Here is a 12202-nt window from a genome sequence, read left to right as displayed (position 1 = left end):
CTGTGACTGGCTTGCTGGAATCTTCACTGGCCCCCCGGAGCCTTGAGTAGAACACATAAGAGTACCTGTTGAGTTGGAGCCTTTGACCAGGGCTCAGGTGATGAATTGTTTCTTAACCTTCTGGGAAAACTCTTCTGACTTGTCTTAGCCTTCTTCAAGAGATGAAAAGGCAAGATCCAGATTTCCCTGATGTGAGTTCTGGGGTCTTTGTGTATGAGGTGATTCAAGGAACAGCAGCTGAAAGGTAAGAGTTCAGGCCTTGGCCCAGCTAGCATGCCATGGTAAAGGTGTGTCGGATCGAGATGTGCACCGTTCAGTACGGTGGCCCTACCCACGCATGGCTGTTGAACACGGAGATGTGGCTGGTGTGACTGAGGAACAGAATCTTATTTGAGTTTATTTAAGTAAAAAAACAAAAAAACAAAAAAACAGAGGCACTCAATATAAAAGATTTTTCCATGAAACATACCCTTTGTTTTGGAAGGACTGCCTTTAACTTTAATCACTGCATTGTGTAAGATGTTGTATAGTAGCACAATAGGTGTGGGTTGTTTCTAGTGGATTTCAAAGACTTATATGAAACAGTCTAAAATACCCATTAATAATTTTAAAAATTACATATTAAAATAATACACATATTGACTTAAATAGGTATATTATTAAAATGAGCTTCATCTATTTTTAAAAAGATTTCTAAAAATTAAGAAAGTTTTTAAAAATGTGGCTACAGGAAATTTAAAATTATGTATGTGGCCTGCCTTACATTTCTATTGGACAGTGCTGATTTGGACTTGTGTCCTTGTGTTGGAAGGACTATTTTTGGGAAGGGAATGGTTTTTTTGTAGCTCAAGAATTCATGATGAGTTAATAGCATAAGTTTAAATTAATTTTGCTAGGAATTCCCGAATGTACTTTCGATACCTTAGTTATTAAGAATAGGAAGAATTCAGAGGGCTAAAAGCTTAAGAACATATTTTAGGTACTTTAGGACACTTTTTTCTTTGAACTCTGGAAGATCATACCAGAGGCCAGCACTGAATGAGTGAATGTTAATAAAGCAAATGCTAGAACAGCTCATCAAAGAAGTGCTCCAGCTGATTTTACTCTTGTTTTTAAACATTTATACTAACTACTGAGGGAAGAGGGGTGGGTCCCTCTCTTATACTTCTTCAGTATACCTCTCTCACTACTTTTGCTTCTCAAAGCTCAATTATATTTTTATATTATGGCAACTCTTTTAGTAGGGGGAAGAAACCATAAGGTACTAACTGTTAATAGCTAAATGTTAGGTCTCATGTTACTAAATTTGGCTTGTCATAGGCTTTTCTAGACTTTCTTGCTTCCTGCCCTCCCCCCACCTCTTTTTGTTTTTAATTTTTTTTATTGTTATGTTAATCCCCATACATTACATCATTAGTTTTAGATATAGTGTTCCATGATTCATTGTTTGTGCATAACACCCAGTGCTCCATGCAGAACGTGCCCTCCCCAATACCCATCACCAGGCTAACCCATCCTCCCACCCCCCTCCCCTCTAGAACCCTCAGTTTGTTTTTCAGAGTCCATCGTCTCTCATGGTTCTTCTCCCCCTCCGATTTCCCCCCCTTCATTCTTCCCCTCCTGCTACATTCTTCTTCTTCTTTTTTTCTTTCTTAACATATATTGCATTATTTGTTTCAAAGGTACAGATCTGAGATTCAACAGTCTTGCACAGTTCACAGCACTTACCAGAGCACATACCCTCCCCAGTGTCCATCACCCAGTCACCCCATCCATCCCACCCCACTCCCCACTCCAGCAACCCTCAGTTTGTTTCCTGAGATTAAGAATTCCTCGTATCAGTGAGGTCATATGATACATGTCTTTCTCTGTTTGACTTATTTCGCTCAGCATAATACCCTCCAGTTCCATCCACGTCATTGCAAATGGCAAGATCTCATTCCTTTTGATGGCTGCATAATATTCCATTGTATATATATACCACATCTTCTTTATCCATTCATCTGTTGATGGACATCTTGGCTCTTTCCACAGTTTGGCTATTGTGGACATTGCTGCTATAAACATCGGGATGCACGTACCCTTTCGGATTCCTACTTTTGTATCTTTGGTGTAAATACCCAGTAGTGCAATTGCTGGATCATATGGTAGCTCTATTTTCAACTTTTTGAGGAACCTCCATACTGTTTTCCAGAGTGGCTGCACCAGCTTGCATTCCCACCAACAGTGTAGGAGGGTTCCCCTTTCTCCGCCAACATCTGTCATTTCCTGACTTGTTAATTTTAGCCATTCTGACTGGTGTGACCCACCTCTTTATTTTTATCTTTTGGTTCAAGGCCAAAGCTATTTCTTTCAGTTCTCCTAGTCCTTGCTACTCAAAATATGGCCTGTAGACCAGCAGCACTGGCATCACCTGGGGATTTTTTAGAAATGCAGAATGAAGGGCGCCTGGGAGGCTCAGCTGGTTGAGCCTTGGACTCTGGATTTAGGCTCAGGTCATGGTCTCAGGGTTGTAAGATCCAGCCCTGAGTCGGGGTACGCGCTCAGTGCGGAGTCTGCTTCTTTCTCTCTCTCCCTCAGCCCCTCCCCCAACTCGCATGCTCTCTCTCAAATAAATAAATCTTAAAAAAAAAAAGAAAAAAATGCAGAATGACAGGCCCCACCACTGAATCAGAATCTGCATTTTAAACAAGACCTCCAGGTGATTTGGATGAACATTAAAGTGTGGGACTACTGCTTGCTTAAAGTCACTGATGATAAACCAGAAATCTATTATTTCTGGCTTTATACACTTAAATCTAATAATAATAATAATTACAGTAATAACAGCTGGCACTTATTAATCACTTACTGTATGTCAGGCATCACTTTAAGTATTTTACATACGTTTTTGAGCCCCCAAAGTCTTATGATACAGGCATTATTTTACAGAAACAGCAGCTGTGGTACAGAGAGGTAATTAACTTGAGAGGTACATATAAGTAGAATGCAGGGATGTGGAATCTGGCTTAGCTCGTGGATTATCCTGTTTTGTAGCTGCTCTCTTGTTTCTAAGAGGCAGAGCGAGTAGCAGGAAGATGGGTTTTCACGATTGAAAGACCCAGAATCAAATCCTACTTTAGTCCCTTCCAAGCTGTGGGACATGGGATAGGTTATTTATCCTAGCTGAGCCTCACTCCCTCATTTTGGTGCATAGTTTACATTCAGTAATAACTGGCAGGTTTCTTTCTCTTTTTCTACTCACAGAACTACAACGGATTAAGTTTCTTCTTTGTGCACAGTCCCAGTCATCCTCCTGAGATGTCCTTGTTCTAAAGGTGTTCCATGCTTTTAGCTTTGCCCTCAAACTTCTCTTCACATCCTCTTGCTTTAAATTTCTATTTTTTAAAAAAATTAATTCCACATATCTTGGTAATCCTCTTGCATCCTTCCTTTGGCTTCCCATTTCTTTACAATGGTGTCTCCTGGAGTCATTTAATTTGATGTCCCTCTTCCAGCCCATTATTGACTTTAAGAGAAGTCATCAGCATGGCTATATATTTATTGGAGTGTTTCATATTTGGAGGTGTTTTTTGTTTCTAGAATATATATTCTATGTGAAGCAAATATATTGGAGACAGAATATAATCACAACTTTGGGGAAAAGGAGCCTAAAACCAGAGCCTTAAATATTTAGACTTGAAAGCGTGACTGGTTTTTGACTTACTGGAAGTAGGGCTATCAGACTGTGGGTGGAGATGGGGCAAGTAAGTGGGCTGTCAAAACCAAACTGATCAGAGTACAACTGTATGGGGAAAAAATATATTGCTTGTGTTCTTCTTTATCTTTGCTGGTAAGACCAGGAATGTGCTTGAGGTTTACAGAGGTCAGAGATTGATAACAACCCAAAGCTAAATTGCCTATTCCAAACCAAATCCAATATATGAGAGGAGTAAACTTTTTACATGATTCTGTTAGAAGACTGATTTTATAAAGGTAAATAGGATTGTTGTCCCCAGGTGATTTCCTGGCATATCTTATAAGAGCCCGCATACGTGAAAGGATTGATGCTATTTCTGGTTTCCTGGTTTGTATGTTGATTGACAGCAAAATAGGGGCTCCTGGGTGGCTCAGTTGGTTAAGCGTCAGCCTTCGGCTCAGGTCATGATCCCCGGGTCCTGGGATCGAGTCCCATGTCGGGCTCCCTGCTCAGTGTGGGGGGTCTGCTTCTCCCTTTGTCCCTCCCCTGCTTGTGCTCTCTCTCTCTCAAATAAATAAATAAATAAAAGCTTTAAAAAAAATGACAGCAAAATAGTGCCATAAAAGACCGACATTAAATTTTAAATGGGGACAAGTAAAACTTATAGTTTCATGGTCCCTTTTCCCCCCCTCTCCCAGCTCTGGGTTGAGAGACCACGATGTAATTGTCAGCATAAATGGGCAACCTGTTACCACCACAACCGATGTTATTGAAGCTGTTAAGGACAATGATTCCCTTTCCATCATGGTTCGTCGAGGAAGTCAGACTTTGATCCTGACAGTCACACCTGAAATAATCAATTAAGTATCCAGCTTTAAAGAGAAATCATCTAACAAAACCAAAGCTATATTACCTGGTTTGTACTGAAGATGTGCCAAAGTTAGCAAATTTTAGGGTCTCTTTCCTAAGAAAAATGAATGCTTTAAAACATACAGATACACACACACATACACACACACACACACACACACACACACACACTTAGGGACCATTAGATTGGGGTACTCTACTATTGCTAAGAAGCCTTACTAAAGCAAGTGAAGGACATGGTGCCAGGAAGTCTGGGAAGCTGATAGCATTTTATTTCAACACAGGAAACAACTGAAAAACAAGCACAGTTTCTAATTTAACCTCGACAGAAGGACACTTGTGGATTTTAAAACTTCTCTATAGCCACAAACTGGATGTAACACAAACGTGTGTACACACACACACACACACACACACGAATAAACCTACCAAATATGAAGAAACAACCTGAATCCAAAGTGCAAAGGAAATCCAATTTTTCATAACACTGCCTTTCTCAATCAGTTTTTGAGGCTGTACCACATTTGGCCAGGGTTTGTAGATATGGAGGATGAGCACGGTTTGTAAGTCAAATTCAAACTGACAACTGCAGATTGTCACAGAGAAATACTAGATTCTCATGATCACCGTGGCAGTGGTCTCCAAAAGCTTTCTGACTGGGAGAAGGCTTCTTTTATAGGACAGATCCTTCAATAACTTACAGACTTTGACCTTCTTACCCACGCTCATCCTCCTGGCAACATTAGTGATTTGAGTCTGAAAGCTGCCAAAGTGTTGGTGTTTTTAAAGAAAATAGCTTTTGATGGGGTTTGTGAATATCCTGAGGAGATTTTTTTTGACAAGTATAAGATGAGGCAGGATTTGTGGCTTAGAGTAGTATCTTATTTTCTTCGCTAAGATTTTAATTTGTTTTCCAGATTTTTCTTACAAGTTAGGATTTTTTTTTTTTTTTAAATATGGCATCTCCTTAAATTCTATGCAAAATTTTGTTTATGTGCATTTTTTCCTGGGGAGGGGGTCCGGTTTCTTTACGACCTCCAACAATTTAAAAAATACTATATACTTATAGTACAGACACTATGAATAAGAATCTACCAATTATTACTGTTACAAACAAGGTTAAGTTCAATGTGGTACAGAATTTTCAAGACAGAATAATCTGTTTTAATTTTTACACGTTCACCATTTAATAATACAAGAACAGTAATCGTGATAATCAGGGATAATAAAGCTGAAACTTTTAGAAAAGCTGCTTCATAATGATAGAGCATATCCAGTATTAACTTAACTGTGATTCTTGGTTCTTTAAGTCAACTGTTAGGAGAGTAACATTTGAGTAGTTCTACCTTGATTGTTTCTAGAATTTATCCCAAATATCGGGCTCTTAGTTCGACTTGTCCGAAAAGTCCTCCTTTTACTTCATATTTAAAAGTTCTTTTCAACTTAAATTGCAAAGGATGGGAACTAAGTTTCTCCGAACTTATAATTCAGAACATTTCCTTTTATTCCCAGTGATTTGGGAATGCAAAAGCTTGGCTGTCTCTTTTTCCCGACAATGGACTCTGGTAGTCCACAGCGAGAGCTTCTGGTACCATGTTTATTTTGAACGAATGTGTTCTTTTTGCCCCCATAAATCACATCCTGACTCCACCCAATACTCAGTAATTCTGTCCTTTAAGTAAGAATCTATTTTGTTTTTTCTCCCCCCAAAGGTACGAGGCTTTACAACTTACCTAACATAATTGTGAATAGTTTTATAGTTAGTTGTAGGAGATCTTTTTTACCAGCCTACAACATAGGCTCTCTGAACTCGTAAATAATTAATTTTTAGATAGGATAGCCAAGAGGATAGCTTAACACAGACAGACCTGATTATTGTTGGGCTTTCAAAATATAATTGAAATGAAGAAATTATTGTACTGCATATACTGCCTCTGGAGCATAATAATGATGTAACAATAGGGTTTATTAGTAGAGTGGTTCATTTCAAATGCCTAGCTTTTAGCAAAACATACAGAATTTTGAGTCTCACTCTACTTATTGAAAATACCAAACAGCATTCCAGGTTGGCAAAATTTATTCCACAATTTAAATTCAGAAAGTCAGAATTTCAGTGTGTATTAAAATCCATGGCCATTTTACTTCTGCTGAAGATTTTCACTGGTTCAGCTTCAGATCTCCTCTGCATGAAGATTCAGGGTCACAAAAGGCACAAGGCTAAAAATATTCACTTTGCTCATCTTGTTGGGTCCACTTGCTCCAAAGTATTGAAGATACAGCAATGTATAGAAATACAGTATGGAAACCCCTCTGCAACTTATTAGTCACTAGCCTTTATATTTTGTATGGAGGAAAGGTACACACTTGATTCCCAAACACTGCTTGTCATTTCTAGTCTGCAAGGTAAAATTTGGGTTGAAAACCCAGAGTCCAAAGAAACCTTCCTAACCAAACCGATTCCCTCCAGGGAGGGAAAGTAATAATCAGGTCTGCTATCAAGGAAGAGTTTTGAGCCTGTAGGAAGACATGCCTCTCTGGGCCATGACAACAGCTCTTTTTAGTAAACAGTGCACCAATTGCTGCCATCACTTGGCATCAGCCCTCCAGTAATAAGCAAAATAAGGTCAACAAACCACCAAATCCCAAGTCCTCCAAGTGTCAACAGCTTTCCTACTGCTGTGCCAGTGTGTCCCAGACAGAAACGGTCCACTCCGAAACATCCCAGGAAGAAGGAATAGAGCAAAGTGGTTATGAAGTAGTGTCCCGTGTATCTAAACAGAAGGAATGAAAAGGAAGATGTTTACCCCATGAAAATTAAAACACTTAGTGACTAATGAATTTAACATAAGTGAAAAGATGGTGCAGTAGTCCTTCTGTGGCCTCTTATCCTCCCCAAAAAGAAAATCTCGAGTTGGCCTGGGCTCTCAAAAGAGTACTACCTAGGACATAAAGAAAGGAACAAATACTGAGTTTGATTGGACAAGAAATAATCAAGCACATATGCTCTGTAGGCATCCTGGGAGGAGTAGGGTCTGAGCCCACATCCCTCCCCGACTCAGACTCCTTTCCTGAGGCCGCACTTCTGAATGCAGTTCTCTAAGGAAATGTCGTCATCTTTCCTCAGATGAACACCGATCTCCATATACCCTTCTGTTGTTTTGTGGCAACTAAAAATGAGGTTTCTTCAATAAGGACTTAGGTCTTACATACTGTGATTAACACTCCATTGCAACTGCTCCAATATCGTCACTAAACACCACAGACTCTCCATTAGCAACTGATATAAATACATTCTGTGCCTTCCAGCAAAATTTACAGAAATGACCCTAATTCTTTAAGATAAACTTATTTTCCAGGAGAGAGAGCCACACTTTTCATAACAAAACCTTTATTCCTCTGGGACGCCTGAGTGGCTCAGTCGGTTAAGTGTCTGCCTTCCGCTCAGGTCTTGATCCCAGGGTGCTGGGATCGAGTCCTGCATCGGGCTCCCTGCTCAGTGGGGAGCCTGCTTCTCCCTCTTCCGGCCGCTCCCCCCCGCTTGTGCTCCCTCTCTCGGTATGTCTCTCTCTGTCAAATAAATAAAATCTTAAAAAAAAATAAAAAATAAAAAAATAAACTAAAACCTTTATTCCTCAAATACTAAGGCTATTTTTACAGGATTTAGGTCTATCATAGGAATTTTGGAGCTAGATCAACTGGTCCAACTCCTTTATTTTGTAGGTGAGGGACAGAGTCTCTGGGCTTCCACAGGCACTTAGCTAGTTGATGAAAGAGACATTTAGAACTAATGGCCTCTAGGATCTTAAATGCAGTGTCCTTTCTGTTTATAACCACATCGCCCCTATCCATGGATTATGCACAGTAGTAATCATGTTGCCCCTTTAACACTTAAGATAAAAGAAAAAGTCACATCACGAGATGACAAGGAAAACAGCTCTACCTCTATCCAAGTACCAACTACCCCATTCAAAGTAACACTTACTTTATACAAGGTTTATTCTCCCGTAGGAAGGTCCTAGGACTGGCACACTCAATCCCATCGAGGGCCCGGCACTGGACAGAAGTGTGTTCCACATCACTGTAGGCCTGCCCACCAAACTGTGGTGTAACAACCAAAACAAAACAACCCAAACTCACCAAAGCAAGTTACACAAAATAGATCTTTATATTCATTAATAAGAGGTGACTCAGGACAATAATTATACTAACAAAGTTGGGGTAAAGCTGTGTTCAAGCGCAAGGAATTCAGTGATTCAAGTGATTTTAAATTGTTCCACCCTAACTGTATGTTGTTTTAAATAAACTTTTTCTTCTTCTTTGTGACTAGCTTCTTTAATATAGTGAAAAAATTTATAATCAGTTTCATTAAATGCCACTTAGAATAGATGAACACAATGTTTTAATTATCCTATATTTACAGGAAAGAGCACATTATTGAGCACTTGGGAATGGGTATTTAAAACGTCAATGTGTATTAGAGGGCTGTTTTATATATAATACAAATGAATATAATTAGGAAAAGACCTCAGAATATCATCTGACTCATAACTTTTCTTAGTTTGTGAATGTGTGATTATCATATAGCTATAGTACATTCCTGTATAAGTTTAAATTTCAGCAAAAAATTTCAGAACGGGCGCCTGGGTGGCTCAGTCGTTAAATGTCTGCCTTCGGCTCAGGCCCTGATCCCAGGGTGCTGGGATCGAGCCCCGCATCGGGCTCCCTGCTCGGCGGGAAGCCTGCTTCTCCCTCTCCCACTCCCCCTGCTTGCGTTCCCTCTCTCGCTGTGTCTTTCTCTGTCAAATAAATAAATAAAATCTTAAAAAAAAAAATTTCAGAACAGGACTTCTTACCATTTATGTAACTGAATTCTAGCAGAGAAAGCACAACTGTACATTCTCCACTGGCACCCATTAAGTACGTCACTATTATTTTCATTGGTGCATTCCTCAAAGGAAAGGGAGTTGTAAATCATACCTCCCCTGGGATTCAGGTGCCTGAGTACTGGTCGTCTAGGACTCCTGGGGAAAGTGGCAGTTTGAGTGGCCTGACAGGATCAACTCAGTTTTTAATTATAATGGGCAAAAGTAGGGGCACCTGGGTGGCTCATTTGGTTGAGCATCTGTCTCTTGATTTCGGCTCAGGTCGTGGTCTCGGGGTCATGGGATCAAGCCCTGCATCCATGCTCCACGCTCGGCAGGGAGTTTGCTTGAAATTCTCTCCCTCTGCCCCCCTCACCCCCCTTGCTCTCTCTCTCTCAAATGAATAAATAAATCTTTTAAAAAAAATAAAATGGGCAAAAGTAAGTGATCTCTATACAACGCTAACTCAAACCTTCAAAAGCTTCTTTGATAATTATCAACAGAACAAAATCTCATTGTACTGAAAATATTCCTTTTTTTTTTAATAAAGATTTTATTTGACAGAGAGAGAGACACAGCGAGAGAGGGAACACAAGCAGGGGGAGGGGGAGAGGGAGAAGCAGGCTTCCCGCCGAGCAGGGAGCCCGATGCGGGGCTCGATCCCAGGACCCTGGGATCATGACCTAAGCTGAAAGCAGACGCTTAATGACTGAGCCACCCAGGTGCCCCGAAAATACTTCTTTACACATGACTGCAGTAAGAGTTGCCTTTTTGGTCTTACTACTTTCAGGTTTATTCCTCTGTGTCTGATTTAGTACAAACCATGTTTTCCCATAACTCTCTTACACCTGATTGAATCTTGAATTGCATTATGCAGAATGAGGAGAAGGTACATGAACTTCACTGGTTTTGGGAAGACTAACTAGGATGTTATTAATGGAACTGAATGTTTTTTTTTCCATTCCAAGAGGCCATTGTTACCAAAGGCTTCTCCTTGAATACTATAACCTCCTACAAAGGCAGATACTGATAGACCCCATCTATTTCCTAAGGACATGGTGGAAACTGCTTGCCTTGTGAAAAGAAAGATCATTGGCAAAAGGAGCTTTGCCCCAGATGCATGTGTAACAAAGATACAGCTCAATCCAATAGTGGTTTTAGAAAGTGCATAAGCCTTCCTTTTGTTCTTTTAGGAAAGTGCACACTTGAAGAATAATGAGGAGGTGACATAATAGCTTTAAATCAGTCAATCTCAGCCCAAAGAACCAAAGACAGGTTGGTCTGTGCACCTGGGTAGTTTGGGACAGACATTGCTTCTTCCTGAGGAAACGAAATGTCTTGTTCAGTCACTGATGCTGGCCGTGCTGGAAATTTCCAGTAAGTCATTCTAATGAAGTCTACAAATAGGTAACTTCATACCCCTTATACTTTTTTGTAACAGCATTTAGTCAGTACTATTTCTCTATGGAAGAGTTTGCTTATAAAACAAAATAAAAACCCACCTTGAGACAACCATAACCGAGTTCCTGAGATGCAGTTGCATTTCCAACATGATCCACTGGGTCGTCACATTCTATAAATTCATCAGGTCTGTAAATTACCAGTAAGATCATGACCATCATTCTCATATAGTTTTTGCAAATGGCTGTTTACGTGTATATAATAAAAACAGGCAAGAGATTTCTTCAAGTTTCTTAGGGTTTAATTCTGACTGATCCCCAAGGCAAGAGATGCTATCAGTTAGACTGAAGAACAGCAGGTCAAATAGCCATCCAAATGATCCTTTTATTGGGAAGGGGAGTGCTTCTGGTTCTATTTCTACATGGATTCTACTTCTCCCATGGCTTTCTCCCTTTCCTAGGCAAAGAGCCACAAAGCTATGAGAGCAAAATTGAAGCTAAAGGATTCCCAGTTCTCTTTGCATTTCCCAAACGCCTTTTCTCATTGACTAAAAAGAGATGTTAAAAATGCAGAACCGTTGGTTCTGCAACGGTTAGGATACTGCTTTTTTAAAAGAAAGTGCCTTGTAGGCAAGGACAAGTAATTTACTCTATTTGTGCCTCATAACTAGCACCTACGATGGATTCTCCTTCGTTAAAGGAAGCACGATAGAGAAGGCACAACCTCGTACCCTTCTTCCGGAGACTGTATGATGTCACTCCGCCCTAGTTCTCCTCTTTTGGGATCCCAAAGGATCTACCACCGACACACAAAGTTTTCCCCTGCATGGGTGAGAGGAGTGAGAAACCTGTCATGAAATTTACCTCCCGCGTGTTGACTATCAGGTCCTCAGGTGGAGAGGGTCTGAAAAAAAAAAAAAAAGCAGCCTCCCTTCCCCCCATCCCAACACCCATATATCCCTGGCCCCATCTCCAACTCCGCCTCGACGACTGGATAGCTTACAGGTAAGAGCAAAGGATGACTGGAGAGTGGGGGTCGCCATATTCCCAGCTCGGAGCGCCGGCGGAGCCCTCTGGGTGGGCGGCGCCAGCGGATGTGAGCTCGGGTTCGGCGGTAGCGTTGTGCGAATGGCTCCGAGAGACACAGTGCAGCAGAAGTAGATTCCCCAGCAGCAAAGCCGCCTGGCCGCACAGAAGTAGGTAACTCACCGGGCAACCACCTAGCACCATCTTCCCGGGCCCAGTGGCTGAGACCCAACCTCAACCACAAAGCCGGGCCGGCACATCCAACCCAAGCAAGCACTGCCTGGTCAGGCCTCTCCGCCGAGCCTCACTCCTCGCCACCAAGCAGCCAATGGGCGCGCAGCTCGACGCTCCGCCTAACGCCCGCA

General features: G+C 41.0%; 2 protein-coding genes across 2 annotated transcripts in view; one reads left to right on the top strand and one right to left on the bottom strand.

Moving 5' to 3' along the window:
- The window catches only part of HTRA4 (HtrA serine peptidase 4), an 11510-nt gene extending 6545 nt beyond the window's left edge, over positions 1-4965 (top strand). Inside the window, 2 exon segments of the mRNA XM_032413361.1 lie at positions 149-244; positions 4378-4965. Of these exon segments, the coding sequence (XP_032269252.1) occupies positions 149-244; positions 4378-4543 (262 nt within the window). The 3' untranslated portion in view covers positions 4544-4965.
- On the bottom strand, positions 4791-12156 carry TM2D2 (TM2 domain containing 2). Its single transcript, XM_032413362.1, has 4 exons — positions 11815-12156; positions 10914-11001; positions 8532-8647; positions 4791-7320 (listed from the first exon to the last, which is right to left on the bottom strand). Exons 1-4 carry the CDS (start codon positions 12039-12041, stop codon positions 7107-7109), a joined length of 645 nt encoding a protein of 214 aa, XP_032269253.1. The 5' UTR covers positions 12042-12156; the 3' UTR covers positions 4791-7106.
- Positions 12157-12202: the final 46 nt, after the last annotated feature.

The sequence above is a fragment of the Phoca vitulina genome, unplaced genomic scaffold, assembly GCF_004348235.1.
Source record: "Phoca vitulina isolate PV1807 unplaced genomic scaffold, GSC_HSeal_1.0 scaffold15, whole genome shotgun sequence".
Lineage (NCBI taxonomy): Eukaryota > Metazoa > Chordata > Mammalia > Carnivora > Phocidae > Phoca > Phoca vitulina.
Note: the sequence above shows the minus strand (reverse complement) of the source record. Positions and strands in the feature narration are given on the sequence as shown.

Excerpts from the sequence above, each read along its gene's own strand:
- TM2D2 (XM_032413362.1), bottom strand. The coding sequence starts at position 12,041 with ATGGTGCTAGGTGGTTGCCCGGTGAGTTACCTACTTCTGTGCGGCCAG. Across the intron at positions 11,002-11,814 it reads GTCATCCTTTGCTCTTACCT|ACCTGATGAATTTATAGAAT; the intron begins GTAAGCTATCCA and ends GGTAATTTACAG. Across the intron at positions 8,648-10,913 it reads TCGGTTATGGTTGTCTCAAG|TTTGGTGGGCAGGCCTACAG; the intron begins GTGGGTTTTTAT and ends GTTACACCACAG.